Genomic DNA, 23,387 nt, shown 5'->3' on the forward strand with positions numbered 1-23,387 from the left:
AATGGTAGTGGTAGTGGTAGTGTGGTAATATGGTAGTGGTAGTGGTAGTGTGATAGTGTGGTAGTGGTAGTGTGGTAGTGGTAATGGTAATGGTAGTGGTAGTGTGGTAGTGGTAGTGGTAGTGGCCGTGTGGTAGTGTGGTAGTAGTGGTAGTGTGTTAGTGGTAGTGTGTTAGTGTGTTAGTGGTAATGGTGTAATGGTAGTGGTAGTGGTAGTGTGGTAATATGGTAGTGGTAGTGGTAGTGTGATAGTGTGGTAGTGGTAATAGTAGTGGTAGTGGTAGTATGGTAGTGGTAGTGTGGCAGTGTGGTAGTGGTAATGGTAGTGGTAGTGGTAGTGGTAGTGTGGTAGTGGTAGTGTGGTAGTGTGGTAGTGTGGTAGTGGTAGTGGTAGTGTGGTGTTTGGTAGTGTGGTAGTGGTAATGATAATGGTAGTGGTAGTGTGGTAGTGGTAGTGTTGTAATGGTAGTGTGGTAGTGTGGTAGTGGTAGTGGTAGTGGTAGTGTGGTAGTGGTAGTGTGGTAGTGTTGTAGTGGTAGTGTGGTAGTGTTGTAGTGGTAGTGTGGTAGTGGTAGTTTGGTAGTTTGGTAGTGTGGTAGTGGTAATGGTAATGGTAATGGTAGTGGTAGTGTGGTAGTGGTAGTGTTGTATTGTGGTAGTGGTAGTGTTGTAATGGTAGTGTGGTAGTGTGGTAGTGGTAGTGTGGCAGTGGTAGTGTGGTAGTGTCGTAGTGGTAGTGGTAGTGTGGTGTTTGGTAGTGTGGTAGTGGTAATGGTAATGGTAGTGTGGTAGTGGTAGTGTGGTAGTGTTGTAATGGTAGTGTGGTAGTGTGGTAGTGTGGTAGTGGTAGTGTGGTAGTGGTAGTGGTAGTGTGGTAGTGGTAGTGGTAGTGGTAGTGTGGTAGTGTGGTAGTGGTAGTGTGGTATTGTGGTAGTGTTGTAGTGGTAGTGTGGTAGTGTGGTAGTGGTAGTGTGGTAGTGGTAGTGTGGTAGTGGTAGTGTGGTAGTGGTAGTGTGGTAGTGGTAGTGTTGTAATGGTAGTGTGGTAGTGTGGTAGTGGTAGTGGTAGTGGTAGTGTGGTAGTGTTGTAGTGGTAGTGTGGTAGTGTTGTAGTGGTAGTGTGGTAGTGGTAGTTTGGTAGTTTGGTAGTGTGGTAGTGGTAATGGTAATGGTAATGGTAGTGGTAGTGTGGTAGTGGTAGTGTTGTATTGTGGTAGTGGTAGTGTTGTAATGGTAGTGTGGTAGTGTGGTAGTGGTAGTGTGGCAGTGGTAGTGTGGTAGTGTCGTAGTGGTAGTGGTAGTGTGGTGTTTGGTAGTGTGGTAGTGGTAATGGTAATGGTAGTGTGGTAGTGGTAGTGTGGTAGTGTTGTAATGGTAGTGTGGTAGTGTGGTAGTGGTAGTGTGGTAGTGGTAGTGGTAGTGTGGTAGTGGTAGTGGTAGTGGTAGTGTGGTAGTGTGGTAGTGGTAGTGTGGTATTGTGGTAGTGTTGTAGTGGTAGTGTGGTAGTGTGGTAGTGGTAGTGTGGTAGTGGTAGTGTTGTAATGGTAGTGTGGTAGTGTGGTAGTGGTAGTGGTAGTGGTAGTGGTAGTGTGGTAGTGGTAGTGTTGTAATGGTAGTGTGGTAGTGTGGTAGTGGTAGTGTGGTAGTGGTAGTGTTGTAATGGTAGTGTGGTAGTGTGGTAGTGGTAGTGGTAGTGGTAGTGGTAGTGTGGTAGTGGTAGTGTTGTAATGGTAGTGTGGTAGTGTGGTAGTGGTAGTGGTAGTAGTAGTGGTAGTGTGGTAGTGGTAGTGTTGTAATGGTAGTGTGGTAGTGGTAGTGTGGTAGTGGTAGTGGTAGTGTGGTAGTGTGGTAGTGGTAGTGTGGTAGTGGTAGTGTGGTAGTGGTAGTGTGGTAGTGGTAGTGTGGTAGTGTGGTAGTGGTAGTGTGGTAGTGGTAGTGTGGTAGTGGTAGTGGTAGTGTGGTAGTGGTAGTGTTGTAATGGTAGTGTGGTAGTGGTAGTGTGGTAGTGGTAGTGGTAATTTGGTAGTGGTAGTGTGGTAGTGGTAGTGTTGTAATGGTAGTGTGGTAGTGTGGTAGTGTGGTAGTGGTAGTGTGGTATTGTGGTAGTGTTGTAGTGGTAGTGTGGTAGTGTGGTAGTTTGGTAGTGGTAGTGGTAGTGTGGTAGTGTTAATGGTAACAGTAATGGTAGTGGTAATATGGTAGTGGTAGTGTGGTAGCGGTGGTGTGGTAGTGGTATTATTAGTGTAGTAGTGGTAGTGGTGGTGTGGTAGTGGTAATGGTAGTGGTAGTGTGGTAGTGGTAGTGGTATAGTGTGGTAGTGGTAGTAGTAATAGTAGTAGTAGTAGTAGTAGTAGTAGTAGTAGTAATAGTAGAAGTTGTATTAAACAGGTAGGCTATATAGTGTTATGTTTTCTAGAAGATACAGCCACAGTAGGGAAAACATTATATCGAGTATCTATAAATATTTTATATAGTAAGTTTATGTTATCCTGGTCTAATTTACTATACCATTGTATATAATTATAAACATTATATATAATAACTGTCATATGACCACACCATAATCTTATGTAAAAGTTTACTGTGCGTTACGATAATTACATGGTACTTGGCGATATCGTAAACTTTGCCTCCAAAATCATTTTAGTAAGCAAAATTGATGTTTATATGCAGTCATATGAAGGAAATAATAAAAATACAAATAAGTGATTTACACGTCCATCATCCACCTATGTAGATAATAACCCTGACAACCAACCACCTACCCCTCCGCCATAACGATATGGTATCTAGCTTTAAATTTGGTGGTAGGGTTTTTTGGCTTGGTAAGGTTGTTTGTGGTAGGGTTGCTCGGGCCCTCCCCTTCTTTTTCTTCTGGACGCCATGGGGCTTGATTCCCGCAACCCCCCTGCCGGTCACTATCTAACTATATATGGTCACCTTTCGAATATTCTAAGAGTGTTTTATTTGTTTTAATTAATTAATTTATTTGTTTATTTATTTATATTCGTTTGGTAGGGCTTCAACTGGCTATTAATAGTCAGATCTTTTTTGGTTTGGCGCCCGACGAAATTACTTGTAATCAGCCTTAAACGTTTTTGATTAAGCAAGTAATTGTTAGTTATTTTGGCATAAACCGTTGTTGTTTCAACGGACACAGTTATTGTTACTGATTATTTTTGTTTCAATTAAATCTATTGCAAAGTCTGATCTCCCCTTCCGCCCCTGGACTCAGTCACTGGAGATGTCAGAGGTCGTGCTCGGGGGTGGGGGTGGGGGGGGTCAAAACCTTTTGACGCTAGGTACACGTTAATAGGCTATCTGCATCCACAACGACATAGGCCTACTGACTGTACGAAGTAATAGCAATATAGTTATATTACAAAGTTAGCTCCAGTCTCCAGTCGAGTAACCTTCAGCCCTCCCCTTATTGATACTGCTATGTCAATATTAACAAGGGGAGGGCTGGAGGTGAGTCCTGCTATTAAGGACTTTACCTGATAATGACTCTACGGTGGCTTTTACTGATCACAAGTATGTTGGTATCTTGGGTACTCTGCTGAAGGGTGAACGTTGCAGATCTTTGCATACGGACATGAATATGATGCTATTAAGTTCTAATGAAAAATGTTGCTTTCTACTAATGTTTTTACATGGCTTCTTAAACGTCATATTTGCGGATCAGTTATTGGTTTTATTGGTGACCATTTCGCATAAAGTTATGCTAATGAGCTCAGCTTACGATTCAGATGGCTCCAATGCATTCAGTATACTAAACAAAACCCATGGATGTACACACCACAAAGACTGATTAGGCGTTTTTCTGTTTATCACGATTTAGGATTATGACCGTCTTGAATACATAGTCAAAAGTCCACAGGATGGAACATTGTATGGCGGAATGAATATAATCCCTGGAACTCTCCTGAAATATTAATATTTCTGAAATTTAAAGACGGTTTTGAGAACTGTTAACGTTTTGCCTATTTATTTTGTATATAACATACGCAATAAAATATGTTTGATATATATATCATTATTAACAACAAAAACAGAAGGTATATATAAATACATAAAAATGCCAACGTCTTTGTCTTGAAATAGACTACTGAAACGATATCTACCTTATTTCTTTACCTTTCATCTGCGATAAAACAATGTACATGCGGCATTTACATTGCAGGAATGCATACGGAAAAAGATATAATCTTCAGCGATTATGAACAAATGGTTCTAAAATAAGAAGACCCGCGAACATTTGTGGTTATATATACAAACAGAAGCGTGTACACCTAAACGCACTGACACACGATGCAGCTGAAAAGACACGGCACTGTTGCACTCAAAGAGTATCGGGTTTCACTTCCTTTTTCAGAGCGAGCGAGTCCCTGTGTGTGTGTAACAAATATATGTATTCTTCCAAAAAGATATTGTGATTATTTTTTCAATTAGGTTTTTTTTCTTTAAAAATAGTAGTTTTTATAAATACCATTTGCATGTATACCCTGTATTGTTAGACACGGACGAAGTGTAATTCGGTCGAAGTAAAAATTTTCGCGAACGTTTTTTTCAAGTGTTAGAAAATAGCGCCGTGTGCAGATTTATTAGTAGAATACGGAAGTTGCCAAAAATTCTTGAGTCAAGTGAGCATAGACATATATTCGGGCAGTGTGCAAAAGAGCTGAGCTGCTGAAGTAACTGTTTCCGAAAAGAAGATTGGTTCATTCCAAGAGGTGACTGGGCCAAAACCGGCAGTTGACTAGCAACCTAAAGGTAAGATATGTAATAATTGTATTTATATTGTACATGGGATTTGGTTTCCCCCCGTATATAAATAATACTTCACTATTATATGCGAGGCAACATTTATTATTTTAATATGTTTAAAAATTGTAAATAGAATTCAGGGACCTAATTAACAATTCACGTTCTCTTGGGCTTGTTTAAGCTTGCTTGGGCTAGATACCATCGTCTTTGCAAGTATGTTTGCATTGCAGTTGCTATACGTTAGTGAATTAAGTCTCAGATTAGAGTCTCAAGTTAAAGCTAGTTTTAAACAACACCACAACAACGCACGTTGATTAAATAATCGTCGGCTAGCGGAACAAACCGATGGCAACAGGATGTAAACTCGTGCTTTAACCAAATCTTATTGACTTTATATCGATATCTATGCCTGGTTTATACCTGCTACAGAGCATTGAAGCTAAACATGTTATAGTTAACGCATATTTATATTCAATATTTCAATACAAGTAAATCTGTTTCTAGTATTTACGATTGTTTTGTAAAAACTACAAAAAAGTCTATTTTGGGTTGAATTGTTATTAGCAAACTCTACACATGAAGCCTAATTTTCAGGACCTTAAAAACAATTTGTCCTATTGTGAATTTGATAAACTGCATTGATAGAACTATAACGAATATGTAAAATATGTCGAATTTGATAAGCTGCATTATTAGATCTATGTCGAATATATAGAAAACATCGAATTTGATAACTTGCATTATAAGAACTGTGACGAATATATATAGAAAATGTCGAATTTGATAAGTTGCATTATTAGAACTGTGACGAATATATAGAAAATGTCGAATTTCAAAAGTTGCATTATTAGAACTGTGACGAATACATACAAAATGTCGAATTTGATAACTTGCATTATTAGAACTGTGACGAATATATAGAAAATGTCGAATTTCATAAGTTGCATTATTAGAACTGTGACGAATGCATAAAAAAATGTCGAATTTGATAACTTGCATTATTAGAACTGTAACGAATATATAGAAAATGTCGAATTTGATAACTTGCATTATAAGAACTGCGATGAGTATATAAAAATGTCGAATTTGATAACTTGCATTATAAAAACTGTGACGAATATATAGAAAATGTCGAATTTGATAACTTGCATTATTAGACCTGTGACGAATATATAGAACACAAATGGAATAACCGAGTCAATCTAGTCTGGTCTGGTGTGGTAATTTTGTTCCTTTGGAACAAACAAAAACAATAACGAAAACAACGTGAACATTTATTGATTTCGTCACAATTTGCACTCAAACTTTCTAGATTATAATCTATCGTATAATGTAATGTATTATTATGGGTGCCCCAATATAAAATCCTGGCTACGCCAGTGGTTCCTTGCTTGGCATTAGTTCTTCCACAGACTGAGTTAGAACCATATATCGTGGTGGAGATTATCTCCCCCAATGGTTGCAGACCATCTTGGCTTTATCATTACATCTTTTAGAATCAGTCTTGAGCAGAGATACGATATTGAATATGCTAATGACAGATTCGTATTGGTCCTGTGTGTTAGGACACTTTTAAAAGTTTATGTTGTTTTAGTGTATCACTCATCGACACACATCATCGGCCGTGCATTTGTGTTTGAAAAAGAGCATCCTTTTGAGCGAGAATTTCTTTTAAACTTGCTTCACTGCTTTTCTTATTTGATTAAATATTTTCTGTTATCGTTTAATGCATACACAACCAATCTTAGCTAAACAAAAGAAAAAAGAAAAAGAAAAACAACAAAACCCCCAAAACAAATAACAACCAGAACTGAAGATGGCTAATAAAATGAACAATTTCACTATCACAGAAGAAAAACAAATCCCCACTTTTACTGCAGACCAGTTGTCTCTACGTATCTATCCACACACGTGTGTATCAAGTTACTATCTTCTAAATTAGCTAAATGCTGCTTTAGTGCAGATTAGTTACAAGAGTTGGCTGAGGACAAAGAAAGAAACGGATCACAGTTACAGTTTGTGAGTTAAACAACCAGGCATGGAATGCCATAGGTGTGGGAAGAAACCTGCAGTTGGAGGGACCAATGATTATCGTTTTCCAAAGTGGAGAAGCCCGCGCTCTCTCCCCGCTTCCATCGCCTATACGACTGTTTAACTATCGACTTTTAATTACGGTTAAAAGTTTGTTTTGTTTACCAAAACCACTAGAGCATAATATGTAATTAACCGTTGGCTATTGGGTGTCAAACAGTTTATAATTCTGACACCTAGTCTTCAATGAAAGTTTGTTTTGTTTAACGACATCGCCAGAACATATTAATGGTTTAATCACCAGCTATTGGATGTCAAACATTGGAATTCTCACATTTAATCTTACAGGAAACTCTCTACAGTTTTTTTTTTTTGCATTAGCAACAAGGGATCTTTCGTATGCACTTTTTAAGAGAAAGTAAAGTTTGTTTTATTTAACGACGCCACTAGAGCACATTGATTTTTTATCTTATCATCGGCTATTGGACGTCAAACATATGGCCATTCTGACACTGTTTTTAAGAGGAAACCCGCTGTCACCACATAGGCTACTCTTTTACGACAGGCAGCAAGGGATCTTTTATTTGTGCTTCCCACAGGCAGGACAGCACAAACCATGGCCTTTGTTGAACCAGTTATGGATCACTGGTCGGTGCATGTGGTTTACACCTACCCATTGAGCCTTGCGGAGCACTCACTCAGGGTTTGGAGTCGGTATCTGGATTAAAAATCCCATGCCTCGACTGGGATCCGAACCCAGTACCTAGCAGCCTGTAGACCAATGGCCTAACCACAACGCCACCGAGGCCGGTCTTTTAAGAGAAAGTACAGCGTATATCATGGCCTTTGCTATAGAAGTCGCTGGACACGTGTTTGGACGAGAGAAAAAACTAAATTGTTAGAGACGAAAGGTATTGGCGCGCGGCCTCCTGTTTCCACAAACGACCGTACCTACCTTAAAACAAGGGGGTGGTGTGTGTGTGCGTGTGTGTGTGTATGTGTGTGTGTGTGTGTGTGTGTGTGTGTGTGTGTGTGTGTGCAATACATGGAGAATCGTGGGAAGTAAGATCGGGTGTTTAGAAGTAGACAAAAGGCCCTTTTGAATTAGGACAACTTTTCATAATATTTGGTCTACTCCACGTTTAATTATGGACCTGACAGTACAGCACATACCAGTTTTAACTATATCAACTTGTCTGAAAAAGGTAACGGTTCTTGGGATATTCTAAGTACAGGCGTAGTTTGTTTACCGTCCGTCTGTTGGTCTGTAAGTCTGTTTCTTGTTTACCGTCCGTCTGTTGGTCTATAGGTCTGTTTCTTGTATACCGTCCATCTGTTGGTTTGTAAGTCTGTGTCTTGTCTGTTTCTTCATCAATCCGTCTCTCTGTCAATGTCTGTCTGTCACCGAGCTAGTTGGCAACGACCAAATCTAGGGCGCTCAGCTAAATTAGTTAACACATGAAGAACGGGTACATAATTTGTCTTAAAACATAATCATAACATAAACCATCTGGGAAACATCGTATGCTTTCGCTTCCCAATTTCTACTGACATACAAGCCCGCAGGTACGGTAGCGGGTTTCACCCACAGTCTGCCAGTTCCATTTACCTATCTAGGAAGAGCCTATAAATAGTGGGTCTGTGGCGAGGCTGTCGGCTGGTTTTCGCGGGGTTTGCGCGATTTGCGTTATCAGCGAGTAACAAGCAAGACCGCACACACCTATTAACTCGTGGCGCGAGCTGTGTTTACACGCGGCATATGGACCGGTGATTCACCAGCTTCTGAATTCCACGCCAAGTTTAACCACTTTTAGCATCACATTCGCATTCTTTACCTCTCTGTCTTGTCGGCGAAGGAGGGTGGTGGTGGTGGTGAGGGCTGATACATGTAGCTTTATGCCACAGCGCTCGTCGGAGGTATGATAGGTCGTAGGTTGGACCTGTCTTTTCTCCTTTTCTTTCCCAACAGTGCCTCTCGTCCGATACATCAAAAGTCGTGGCGTGTGCTGTCCTGTATATGTAGGAAAGCGTTTTTCAAGTAACTGACGTAGTGAGAGGCAGAGGGTAGTTGCCCACTCTCGAAATATAAATTAAAAGTGTTCGTTTTAAAGTGTTTATTCTAGGCTAGGCACAGATCTGCTTATATCTATATATATCCCTTGCTGCTCTTTGGTAGGAGTAACCTATGTGGCTGTCACCCCCCCCCCCCCCCCAGCACACCGTCTAGACCAAGTCTGGAATTAACCTTGCGTTAGTCACCCAATACATGTAGCATAAAATGTGCCGTGCAGTTAAACACGTATTGCGTTCCCCTGCCATGGTGTTCAGTTAGAGATTGATAAATACTTGCATTATTCTTTAAAACTAAGCCCCAAATGCTTTTCAAGAATTTTAATGACCCCTACTATATATAAAAATATGTCTATCACGTGAATGCATACCCTCTATCATAATTTCAATTGGAATGTCGTTTTAAGAGATACGGTATTAGGCGCAAATTCCATCTGTCCATAGTCAGCATGCGTATGCGTATTTTTGACCCGTGTACGTAAACCGCAGTGCTTAATCCGCCTGATTCACTGTCTGTGCAGATGAGTCGAGTAGGTTCTATTGATGCGTCCTCGATGCGCGTGTGCGTATCCGATCACTCTGTGCATTGTGGATTACGTATACGGATACGTATACTTATACACTTATGCTAGTGTCAGACTACCAACTGCCACGACTTCTACAACTGTCCAGTTGGTAGTCTGAGCCTTGTTACGACTCGATTCTCGTCGTATAACCCGTTAGTTGTTAATCTGAACGCATCCGTCGTAAGTCTGGAGTTGGTGAAATTACAACGCAACCATCGAGTTATCCAACTTTCTGCTGACAGTTGGTAGTCTGAGACTAGCAATACGGATTACGGACAAATGGAATTTGCGACTTACTTGAATATGCTACTGGAAGATTTGCTTGCACACCATACTGTTAGAGTGTTTTGGTGTATCCCTGGCGAGTAGATTAACACATATTATCGTCAGTGTGCACGAAAAAACTGTTCCCTTTGAGGGCGAAGTCCGTATAATGTATCAAGCTTGCGTGCTCTTCTGATATTTCAACTCTGTTATCCGAACATTGTTAAAAGCGATTTAACACTCTACCATTCAGTTTGGCATGTATTTCAATAAAATTGGGGGGGGGGGGGGGGGGGGGGGGAGGTGTGCTTATTGGAGGGGGGGTCTGCGGGGGGCATAGCCTCCTAGTAAAGAGCTCACCTGGTACGCGGTCGGTCTAGAATCCCCGTCGGTGGACCAATTGGACTATTTGTCGTTGCAGCCAGTACACAACGACTGGTATATCAAAGACCGTGATATGTCTGTCTGTGTGAAGGTGCATATAAAAGATCCCTTGCTACTGTGACGGTACATGCTCTTAATTTCTTTTCGCCTGTGGCGATATTAATTGTTTTAGAAGGCCGTGTGCAGTTCCAAATGCACTTAGCCCAGATGGGCAATTTGTTACGTAATACCTTCGCGCGACCGTGCATGCCAATATGCACTTAGTCCAGCTGTGGACGCCATGTGGCCAGTAGTTACGTAATAACTCCGCTAGTGCTGTTTATGACCAGGGGATTGCTCGCGGAATGGCGACAGCCAGTCTGACGATCAGAGAAAAATATGCCGGCGTGGTGGCTGTGGAAAATCCACATGATACGTGAGGTACCGCCTTGTACCCCCAGGCGATATTCGCTGTCTCTGAGAGTTTTGAATAAATAGCTAGGGTTTTAGAGATATCGTGGAGAAACATATTGGAAGGCACCAGGGAACGTTAGTCCGTTTGGACTTGGTAAATATCATTTCTGCTCTGTTGTATAACCTTGATGTGATTGATGTCACTTTAAATATTTTAATACTGTATTATACCAATATTATTTAGACGGTGCTGCCGGTCATCTGACGCAGTAATCTGTAGGCTCACTGTCCTAAATAATTATAAAAAGCTTAACCAGTCATCCTAGAGGACCTAGGTAAACTGTAGGTTATTGTCTTTATTGTGTTAGGTACCAGTATTAATTCTGTGTTACAAGGTTACTGAATGAGTAGTTAAGGGTTAATTAAAAATTAACCAGTTAGGAATAGAGTTGTAATTCCTTTATTAATTAAGTTCTCCTGGACGCGTTTCTCAATTATCACACGTTACTGAACGAGTAGTAAGGGTTAATTAAAAATTAACCAGTTAGGAATAGAGTTGTAATTCCTTTATTAATTAAGTTCTTCTGGAAGCGTTTCTCAATTATCACACGTGTTGGTGTTGTGTTACGGTGAAGTGATTAGCATATTGTGTAAACTAGACACCTAGAGATTAACTAATTAAGTGATCAGTTCTGGGTTGTTATTATTTGTTGTTGTTAATTAACTACTGCGGCAGTACATTTGTCAGCGTAGGTTAATACAGATTCCAAAGTGTATTGTGTTTTTGTTGTGTTTTCTAGTGAACTAAACGTGCTATAATAATATATACTTTATATAAGATCGTATCTCTGATCATACCTAGACGAGCCAGCGGGTATAACTGCCTGTTACAGAGAGATCTAATAGATATACAGTTAGGAGAGATATTTGGACAATCGTGTTTCATTCAGTTACGGGTATTATAGGATCCCCGTGACAGCTACTAATAGAAAAATGTTGCCGGTTTCCTCTCTAAGACTATACATCAAAATTACCAAATGTGCTCTAGTGGTGTCGTTAAACAAACCAAGACTAGGTTGCAACATCAAACCAAGGGATTAGTTAAATACTACAGATCATCAAATTGTTATCAGTTAGTGATAGAAATAACAAACAACATCAAACCAAGGGATTAGTTAAATACTACAGATCATCAAGGGATTAGTTAAATACTACAGATCATCAGCTTGTGATCAGTTAGTGATAGAAATAACAAACAACATCAAACCAAGGGATTAGTTAAATACTACAGATCATCAAGGGATTAGTTAAATACTACAGATCATCAAATTGTGATCAGTTAGTGATAGAAATAACAAACAACATCAAAACAAGGGGTTAGTTAAATACTACAGATCATCAAGGGATTAGTTAAATACTACAGATCATCAAATTGTGATCAGTTAGTGATAGAAATAACAAACAACATTAAACCAAGGGGTTAGTTAAATACTACAGATCATCAAATACAAATCTAAAAAGACATTTCAGTATTTTGATACGCACGTCTTTGACGAGTTGGACGTTTCTTGTGTGAACCATATGTCGGATACCGATGCATGCATGCAGGGCCATCAAATCTCACAAGCTGAAACAATTTGGGATGGCAATGTGTCGCGTACCATTACTAGGTCACATTAAAGATTTAAATGTAAAATATTTTACGGATAAATACACTTGGAAATTACCTTTGATCGAATGATTTCAAAGAATGGAATGGCTGTTGGAAAAAAGTGGTGATATTCGTATTCCACGCAAAAAACAAAACAATGTAAGTCAAGTGTAATTTTAATATTGTAAACTCTTTTTTTACGAAAACCTTTTGAACGGCTACAATCTCTGGATAATTTCTTTAAAACAACGTGCTGAGATGTCTTTAACACAGACGTCAGAAACAGCGGGGGGTGTGGGGGGTGGGGGGCAGGGGTACAGCCACTAACTCTGAAGAGAATAACCTCCCCTCTCCGTTGGAAGGCGAATTAATTACTGGCCCTTTCATTCAATTGCTGGCTTCTCCCGACGCCTGTGTCATTGAAGTAAACAAAACATTTCTCACCTTGAAATGTATATTTATGAATAGCCGAGTGTTTATTATACCAAGGTGTTTTTCCCCAAAACAAATATACATGTACTATTTTGTTTAGACTTTACATTGTCACATATTGTTTTGTTAGATGGCCATGTTCCAGCTGGGGTAAGTACCGATGTGCACTGGTGATACCTCTGTGCGGTCATCCACTAGACACTACAAATATAGATCTTTATTTTATTTGTGGAGTGTCCTAAACCAAATCCCTTTCCGATTATATTATCATAGAAAATGGTCCCACGATATTGTGAAGTACCCTGTTTAAGGCACGTTTTCACGGTGCGACTTGTAATAACGACTTATTGTGTGCAGCAGTATCGTATGATAGCAATTCTTTATAATCTTTTTTTTTTTTTAAATTGGGTTTAATAAAAATGTTTTTAAAAACAACTAATAATTTATATTTGATAAAAAAAACCCCAGTATGTATATTGTTCGGTTGAAGTTAAGCTCATGCCAGATTGCTATTACTAGTCGCTCCGTGGTTATGCTAGATATATTGTTTCCTCCTCTCTATTTCTGTCAGGGAAAAATGATCTTCAACCCATTACATTCTATTTTATTGTAGTTTAGTGATATAAAGACGATCCTAAACTTCAAGTAGCTACCAAGAGTGTTGTAGTAACCCAAACTGTTATTAATAATATGTTATCTTTCATGACACGGAACTAAAAGAAACAACTGAAAATATATCGTTGCATACCTTGATCTTTGTATAGATTCAATTCCACACACGGTTTTACACAAAACTTTATGATAAAAAATTACTTTAATGTTACAGTTGTCAACTTCCCTTTTATATGAATCTATTATATATTATTTCAGTATTTTAAGTCGATACAATTTAACATTTAAAATACTTCAGTCCATTATCCATATAACTACATTCAAAACATTCCAGGATATACACCGTCATTATTTGATGTTCGACTGAAGAAAACCAGTTGGCTAGAGTAGGTAAAGAAAACGAATTACAACCTGACGAAAACGTCCTAAAGACAATATCATATCACATTGAGACAATACTAGTGATAGAGTTAGTCATTGCTTGAACCCCATCCTTTGATTTTATCACCTTTTCCCCGACACAATACGCCCATTAATATGATGGGAGTGAAAAATAAAACGAATGATACTAGTCGATTGTGTAGTGTCTAAAAGCTTATTTCAGAAGTACATGCGTGTACCTATTGTAGGTGCATATAGTCAGTGAGTTCCTGTGTGCGTGCGTACCTTTGATGTGATACACTTAACTTGAGAATGAATTGAACCTATGCACATTAAGGCATGGGCGTATGGGGACTCTTTGATTTAGGGGGGCTGGAGGGGTTGATTTGCCCGAAATTTTACCCAGATAAAAACTGCCCGAGTTTTCCCCACTGTTTTCCCACTGTTTGGCCCGAATTTGGGGGAGGGGGGGGGGAATGCCCCCCCCGCCCCCCCCCCCCCCCCCGGGTCGTACGCCCATGCATTAAGCCCACCTCCATTACACACCCTCCCGAAACCCAAAAGGGCGAAATCAAAGTCTCGTTGTTTGTGTTTCATCTTTATACTATTAAATGTGCTCACTTGCACAAATATTTCAGAACAGTAGGTAGCATTGTGTAATACCATACCTGTATTAATGATAGTAACCTATATAGTGGGTTTCTATTATTTATCTCATTTATCTATTCATCTGCACGATTATGTGAAACACTATCATATTCATTACAGACTGGCCTGCACTTGTTATATCGAGCGATTCATACAAAAGTCTCATTTTCTGAAGTTGAACAACAGGCAGCAATGTTTGTAACAAAGAAGATTGAAACTTTGCATAACGTCTGTTATTATATGTCATCTACTGATGAGTGACATTGCACTTTGCTACATAGTGTACTGTATTATACAAAACTGAATGTAAAAACTAATGCTATACCATTAAAACACTACACACGGTGTTCTGTACGTACTAAAACGACGGTCGATTGGCCAAATACTTTCTTTTTCCAGTATCTGAAAGTTTTTCTGGTAAAATGCATTTCCTGACTTCTTCAAGAGTTTTCTTCCAATAGTTTTCTAGATATAATTTACCATGAACCTCTCTGCTAGACCGCCTGCCATGTTAATAGTTTTACCATTATTCAACTTCAATAAAGGTTACCTGTTATTAATCATCCGATATATCTAAGTTTCTATATCGATTTATTTTACGAAAACATTTTAAATAAATAATAAACAAAACCTTCAGTTTTGCATCTGTTCATAGAGTAAACATGGTATTTTATTATTTTATTGATTTATTTATTTGTATTATAAATTAAACAAAATTGTATTTTCAATTCTAAAACGTTACTGAATTACATTTGTACAACTCATTTGGGTACGGATATTATGAATCATGGTTTACGTACTCGCACCATTCTCGCACACACACGCACACTCATATACACACACACACGGAAACACACACACACACACACACACAGATACATACTCACACACACACACACACACACACACACACACACACACTCTCTCTCTCTCTCTCTCTCTCTCTCTCTCTCTCTCTCTCTCTCTCACACACACACACACACATGCACACACACACACACACATACATACACTCTCACACATACACACACACACACAAACATACACACACACATACACACACACACACATACACACATACACACACATACATTCTCACACAGACACACACACATACACACATACACACACATACACTCTCACACAGACACACGGACACACACACATACATTCTCACACAGACACACACACATACATACACTCTCACACAGACACACGGACACACACACACACACACACACACCGACATACACACACACATACACACACATACACTCTCTCTCTCACACACACACACACATACACACACACATACACACAATGAGACACACATACACACACACACATACACACACACACATGCACACACACATATACACACATACACACATACACTCACACAGAGACACACACACATACACACACACATACACACAATGAGACACACACACACACACACACACACACACACACACACACACACACACACACTTCGATAACTCTACATTCACGCAAATTCTAGTATTTACTCTAGCTATATCGATATAACACCAAATCAAACAAACATAGAAAAAAAAGAAGAAAAAAAAAAAGAAGAAAAAAAAGAGAAAACTACCATCTCATTGTTAAAATTGTTAAATAGTGTGATGTTAGTATTGTTTTATGTTACAGCTCTGAGTCAGGATGCCGTTCAAACCAGCGGACAACCCCAAGTGTCCGAAATGCGGCAAGTCAGTGTACGCCGCCGAGGAGAGGCTGGCCGGTGGCTTCAAGTGGCATAAGATGTGCTTCAAGTGTGGTGAGTACACCTAGTGAGTAGTGCGGCTTCAAGTGTTGTGAGTACACCTAGTGAGTAGTGCGGCTTCAAGTGTGGTGAGTACACCTAGTCGTAGTGCGGCTTCAAGTGTGGTGAGTACACCTAGTCGTAGTGCGGCTTCAAGTGTGGTGAGTACACCTAGTCGTAGTGCGGCTTCAAGTGTGGTGAGTACACCTAGTGAGTAGTACTAGTAAGTAGTGCGGCTTCAAGTGTGGTGAGTACACCTAGTGAGTAGTGCATCTTCAAGTGTGGTGAGTACACCTAGTCAGTAGTACTAGTCAGTAGTGCGGCTTCAAGTGTGGTGAGTACACCTAGTCAGTAGTACTAGTCAGTAGTGCGGCTTCAAGTGTGGTGAGTACACCTAGTCAGTAGTGCGGCTTCAAGTGTGGTGAGTACACCTAGTGAGTAGTACTAGTAAGTAGTGCGGCTTCAAGTGTGGTGAGTACACCTAGTCGTAGTGCGGCTTCAAGTGTGGTGAGTACACCTAGTGAGTAGTACTAGTAAGTAGTGCGGCTTCAAGTGTGGTGAGTACACCTAGTCAGTAGTGCGGCTTCAAGTGTGGTGAGTACACCTAGTCAGTAGTGCGGCTTCAAGTGTGGTGAGTACACCTAGTCAGTAGTGCATCTTCAAGTGTGGTGAGTACACCTAGTCAGTAGTGCGGCTTCAAGTGTGGTGAGTACACCTAGTCAGTAGTGCGGCTTCAAGTTTGGTGAGTACACCTAATCAGTAGTGCGGCTTCAAGTGTGGTGAGTACACCTAGTCAGTAGTGTGGCTTCAAGTGTGGTGAGTACACCTAGTCAGTAGTGCGGCTTCAAGTGTGGTGAGTACACCTAGTCAGTAGTGCAGCTTCAAGAGTGGTGAGTACACCTAGTCAGTAGTACTAGTAAGTAGTGCGGCTTCAAGTGTGGTGAGTACACCTAGTCAGTAGTACTAGTAAGTAGTGCAGCTTCAAGTGTGGTGAGTACACCTAGTCAGTAGTACTAGTAAGTAGTGCGGCTTCAAGTGTGGTGAGTACACCTAGTCAGTAGTACTAGTAAGTAGTGCGGCTTCAAGTGGCACAATATGTGATTCAAGTGTGGTGAGTACACAGTACATATAAACATTCACACCTTGTCAGTAGTGCTTACATCTGAAAATCATCATTCAATTTCCATTAGCACAAACGCCCAACTCTATATTTTGTTTATTGGCATACTTGTATAACAATATCAGCATAAACGCGCTTACTCTGTATTTGAATGTTTATTCACATACATGTGTAACAAGATGGTGGGCAGCACGAACGCTCCTACTCTGTATTGTAATGTTTATTCCCAGACTTGTGTAACAAGATGTTGGACAGCACGAACGCCCCTACTCTGTATTGTAATGTTTATTCCCAGACATGTTACAAGATGGTGGGCCGCACGAACGCCCCTACTCTGTATTGTAATGTTTATTCACAGACATGTGTAACAAGATGGTGGGCAGCACGAACGCCCCTACTCTGTATTGTAATGTTTATTCACAGACATGTGTAACAAGATGGTGGGCAGCACGAACGCCCCTACTCTGTACTGTAATGTTTATTCCCAGACATGTGTAACAAGATGGTTGACAGGACGAACGCCCCTGCTCTGTATTGTAATGTTTATTCCCAGACTTGTGTAACAAGATGTTCGACAGCACGAACGCGCCTGCTCTGTATTGTAATGCTTATTCCCAGACATGTGTAACAAGATGTTGGACAGCATGAACGCCCCTGCTCTGTATTGTAATGTTTATTCCCAGACTTGTGTAACAAGATGTTGGACAGCACGAACGCCCCTGCTCTGTATTGTAATGTTTATTCCCAGACATGTGTAACAAGGTGGTGGGCAGCACGAACGCCCCTACTCCGTATTGTAATGTTTATTCCCAGACTTGTGTAACAAGATGGTGGACAGCACGAACGCCCCTGCTCCGTATTGTAATGTTTATTCCCAGACATGTGTAACAAGATGTTGGGCAGCACGAACGCCCCTACTCTGTATTGTAATGTTTATTCCCAGACATGTGTAACAAGATGGTGGGCAGCACGAATGCCCCTACTCTGTATTGTAATGTTTATTCCCAGACATGTGTAACAAGATGGTGGACAGCACGAACGCCGCCACTCACGAGGCCCACCTGTACTGCAAGCAGTGTCACGGCAAGAAGTTCGGACCCAAGGGTTACGGGTTCGGCGGTGGGGCGGGCGCACTCAGCATGGACACCGGCGAGAGGCTAGGAAACAAGGAATGTGAAATGAGGTACTTTTCGAAACAATAAACGTTTAAATTAGTGACATCACTATCGGTACTTCAGGGGTTTATTACTGGGAAAGGGATGGTGGGAATAAATGCTTGCGAACTGACTCGTTTTCATCAAATCGCGAAAATTTCATCCCGCAAAAATAAAGTATTTTACAATATGTGGTTACGGCCATCTTGAATTAAAACGAGGATACAATGACAGTGTCTTGATTAACTAAAATAGTTCAAAATGAAATCTTTGCCATAGACATCAACTGTTATAATGATATACTCATAATATTGCCATTGCCCATTTCTCTCTCAGACTGCCCCCCCCCCCCCAATCTCTCTCTCTCTCTCTCTCTCTCTCTCTCTCTCTCTCTCTCTCTCTCTCTCTCTCTCTCTCTCTCTCTCTCTGTCTGTCTATCTACTAGTATATGTCTCTCTGTCTATCTGTCTGTCTATATCTATGATTAGAAAGAATATCTGAAAACCCAGACTAATTGTAACTCTAGTTATATTTCATTTCAGCAATAAGCCATCCATGGCCGGTGTTGGGGGAGGATCCTCCGGAATTGGCCCAAAATGTCCCCGATGTGGAAATGCCGTGTATGATGCGGAACGGGCAATCGGAATCAACACTGTAAGCCATTTCTGTGATTGATACATGTCTTGGTGTCCTTTTATTAAACACAGACATACACACATAAACAGACAGGTACACAGACGAGCACGCAGGCACGAACACGGACACACAAATATAGAAAGACAAAACGTGCATACATACATACATACATACATACACACACGCAAACACACATTTTAGTTACTTTAATGTGGTGATTTGTGAAGTAAGCATGACCTGACTAGGGAAGGGCCGAGGCAGCTCCCACACCCACCTATCAATAACTCCGCTAATTTGACAGTGCCCTCTTTCCAAGATGATCTAAAAGAACCTTGACTAATAACCCAAAATACGTGTAGCTAATTTGTACGAAAAAGATTTTAGATTTGAAATGTTCACGGGGGTAAGGGTGTTTGTGGGGGTGGGGGTGGGGGTGGGGGTGTTTGTGGGGTGTTTGTGGGGGTGTTTGTGGGGGTGGGAGTGGGGTGGCACGATGTTCACGTTTCTAGTACTTTACAGTGTCGGGACTCTATGACGCGTTATAGCCACACTACCATCACCACCATCACCACCATGATCACAATCATCACCATCATCACCACCACCATCACAATCATCACCACCACCATCATCACAATCATCACCACCACCACCATCACCACCACCATCACCACCATCACCCTCGACTTGGTGTGTCGTTAATCACACATTTTGATTTTCTTCCAGCCGTGGCACAAGAGTTGTTTCAAGTGTAAGAACTGTGGCAAGGCCGTCGACTCCAGCACCGCGGCCTTCCATGACGAGGAGGTGTACGACAAAAGTGAGTCCACAAATAGGTCACGTTGACTGCGGCAAAGAGCGTTGCGTAAAAATTACCGTGTAATTATAGCTAAAACATGCACCGTAATTATTACAACGCGGTATGAAACTTTATAAAAATGTGCCGTAATTAATTTTACATGGCAGAGAATTCTAGATAGAAAGACGCGCCGTATTACTACGTGACATGACCTTAACAAACACGCCGCAATTATTCCACGTGATATACGCCTTTACAAGTACACGTGATATACGCCTTTACAAGTACACGTCATACACACCTTTACAAGTACACATGGTATACGCCTTTACAAGTACACATGGTTTACGCCTTTACAAGTACACATGGTATACGCCTTTACAATTACACGTGATATACGCCTTTACACGTGATATACACCTTTACAAGTACACGTGATTTACGCCTTTACACGAACACATGATATACGCCTTTACAAGTACACGTTATATACACGTTTACAAGTACAAGTGATATACACCTTTACAAGTACAAGTACACGTGATATACGCCTTTACAAGTACTCATGATATATGCCTTTACATGTACACATGATATATGTTTTTACAAGTACATGTGATTTACGCCTTTACAAGTGCACGTGATATACGTCTTTACAAGTACACGTGATATATGTTTTTACAAGTACATGTGATGTACGCCTTTACAAGTACACGTGATATACGCCTTTACAAGTACACGTCATACACGCCTTTACAAGTACACATGGGATACGCCTTTACAAGTACACGTGGTATACACCTTTACAAATACACGTGATATACGCCTTTACAGGTACACGTGATATACGCCTTTACAAGTACACGTGGTATACACCTTTACAAATACACGTGATATACGCCTTTACAGGTACACGTGATATACGCCTTTACAAGTACACTTGATATACGCTTTTACAAATACATGTGATATACGCCTTTACAAGTGCACGTGATATACGCCTTTACAAGTACACATGATATACGCCTTTACAAGTACACATGGTATACGCCTTTACAAGTGCACGTGATATACGTCTTTACAAGTACACGTGATATACGCTTTTATAAATACATGTGATATACGTCTTTACAAGTACACGTGATAGATGTCTTTACAAATACACGTGATATACGCCTTTACAAGTGCACGTGATATACGTCTTTACAAGTACACTTGATATACGCCTTTACAAGTGCATGTGATATACGTCTTTACAAGTACACGTGATAGATGTCTTTACAAATACACGTGATATACGCCTTTACAAGTGCACGTGATATACGTCTTTACAAGTACACTTGATATACGCCTTTACAAGTACACATGATATATGCCTTTACAAGTACACATGGTATACGCCTTTACAAGTGCACGTGATATACGTCTTTACAAGTACACGTGATATACGCCTTTACAAGTACACGTGATATATGCCTTTACAAGTACACGTGATATCACAACATGGTTTGAAGGTTTATAAATGCGTCACACTATCATGTGGTATAGGACATTAGCATCGCGTCCTATTGCAATGCAATAGAAATTGACTGATCTACGACAGAATGATAAACACTGGGCGAACTAGCAATGTAGGCAGTCAGTGACAAGCTCCTATACTACTGGCGTGTAACCCTCACACAAGCCCCTGTACTACTGGCATGTAACCCTCACACAAGCTCCTGTACTACTGGTATGTAACCCTCACACAAGCCCCTGTACTACTGGCATGTAACCCTCACACAAGCTCCTGTACTACTGGCATGTAACCCTCACACAAGCTCCTGTACTACTGGCATGTAACCCTCACACAAGCTCCTATACTACTGGCATGTAACCCTCACACAAGCTCCTGTACTACTGGTATGTAACCCTCACACAAGCCCCTGTACTACTGGCATGTAACCCTCACACAAGCTCCTGTACTACTGGCATGTAACCCTCACACACGCTCCTGTACTACTGGCATGTAACCCTCACACAAGCTCCTGTACTACTGGCATGTAACCCTCACACAAGCTCCTGTACTACTGGTATGTAACCCTCACACAATCTCCTATACTACTGGTATGTAACCCTCACACAAGCTCCAATACAACACAATTGTTGAGGGAGTTATAAATATCTTATATTTAATACTTGTTATTGTTAGTTGACATCTGTCTAGCGTCGTGTTTCTTTCTCCACAGAAAGGAAACTGCAGCTGTATACTAAATTAAATTATTTGGTTTAATATTGTGTTTATGGACATGTTGTTCACGGTATAATCTTTACATTTAAAAACTAAAATTAATAAATAATTTGGGCAAGTATGCAACTTTAACCTTTTTACTTTATTTCAGACTGCTATCACAAACTGTTCGGGCCTCACGGAAAGATATAAAGGGTGAAGAACCCAACACATCGGTGCCGCCATTGCAGATCCATTCTCGTCTGCTATTGGTGGATACGTCATCGCCTTGGGACGCCATGTTGTTTTTCAACAACTGGCGACCATCATGGATCCAATGAAGGATGACTACAGCACTGTTTTATTATTCAGTTACTTTAAGTTATTTTCATTCTCTGGCTAATTCTTGTATTATTTTCGTTAATTCATGTAACGCCGTACTAATGTGTACAGTGGGGCTGTACAAATGATGCATGCTGGAGCCACGTCACGTAGACGATATCTCCCTCACTCGCCTCAGTCTTCTCTTACCACGGGTTGTTAGTTGTCACACTGCACCAGTTTTATTTACTTATTTTTTATTATACTTGGCAAAAAATTTAAACTAACAGGGCAATACATGGCTCAAAAAGAAGTTGCCCATAATAAAATTCTCAGGCTTGAGGTCTAAAAGCCCGCTACTCCCTCTACAGTAATAAACGATTCCGGGGCTTTCTTTTCGACGCCTGTTAGGATTTACAGTATGACACATAGGGATCTATGCCAGTCGTAAAACACTGGTTAGAACGGGAAAAACCCAAGGAATATACCGAGCGGAAATGAGCAAACAATTTCGAATAGATGTCCGGCTCTAGAGGTATTTAACAAAATAATGGCCTCCAAAGAGTTGCAGGATATGATAATATCTTACTAGACCAACACAGATGATTGAAAATGAACATCAAGTTTCATAGTTTTCTCACTGTCCTGGCCGATTTTGTTAAAACTTCACATATTGATAGATGGCCAATAGGACCAAAGACTGTCCGGTTCATTTTTTCGCCAAGTATGATGCTCTCGTCACCTTCAGTTTATGTTAATTATCGTCACCGACATATTCCTTATTGCACACGTTGACCATAAATGTCCTTTTGACACAATCCCCGTTTCCTCCCCAGTGAAGTAGATTACTAGTAGCGGAGATTTGTTTGAAACAGTTAAATAAATGTATTTAAAATAATTAATATTTGTTGTTTGTTTTAATGTTATTCTTGGTATTCAGTGTATGTGTGTGTTGTGTGCATATATGTGTGCATGCACGCGCTAGTGTTTTTGTGTATGTGCATGTGGTGTGCTTATGTGTGTGTGTGTGTGTGTGTGTGTGTGTGTGTGTGTGAGAGAGCGAGAGAGAGAGAGAGAGAGAGAGAGAGAGAGAGAGAGAGAGAGAGAGAGAGAGAAAGATGATGAAAACTATGACAGTTCTAACATTAAACAAACATACATGCACATA

At 40.5% G+C, this 23,387-nt stretch overlaps 1 protein-coding gene across 1 annotated transcript; it reads left to right on the plus strand.

Moving 5' to 3' along the window:
* Nucleotides 1-4,629: 4,629 nt before the first annotated feature.
* On the plus strand, nt 4,630-23,117 carry LOC121381308 (muscle LIM protein 1-like). Its single transcript, XM_041510567.1, has 6 exons — nt 4,630-4,771; nt 15,869-15,995; nt 18,109-18,283; nt 18,797-18,908; nt 19,617-19,710; nt 22,071-23,117. The coding sequence occupies exons 2-6, from the start codon at nt 15,881-15,883 to the stop codon at nt 22,109-22,111; spliced, it is 537 nt and encodes a 178-aa protein (XP_041366501.1). The 5' UTR covers nt 4,630-4,771; nt 15,869-15,880; the 3' UTR covers nt 22,112-23,117.
* Nucleotides 23,118-23,387: the final 270 nt, after the last annotated feature.

The sequence above is a fragment of the Gigantopelta aegis genome, chromosome 9, assembly GCF_016097555.1.
Source record: "Gigantopelta aegis isolate Gae_Host chromosome 9, Gae_host_genome, whole genome shotgun sequence".
NCBI classification, from domain to species: domain Eukaryota; kingdom Metazoa; phylum Mollusca; class Gastropoda; order Neomphalida; family Peltospiridae; genus Gigantopelta; species Gigantopelta aegis.

Coding starts and splice junctions, on each gene's coding strand:
- LOC121381308 (XM_041510567.1), top strand. CDS start 15,881: ATGCCGTTCAAACCAGCGGACAACCCCAAGTGTCCGAAATGCGGCAAG. Junction 15,996..18,108: donor TAAGATGTGCTTCAAGTGTG/GTGAGTACACCT, acceptor GTTTATTCCCAG/ACATGTGTAACAAGATGGTG. Junction 18,909..19,616: donor GGGCAATCGGAATCAACACT/GTAAGCCATTTC, acceptor ATTTTCTTCCAG/CCGTGGCACAAGAGTTGTTT.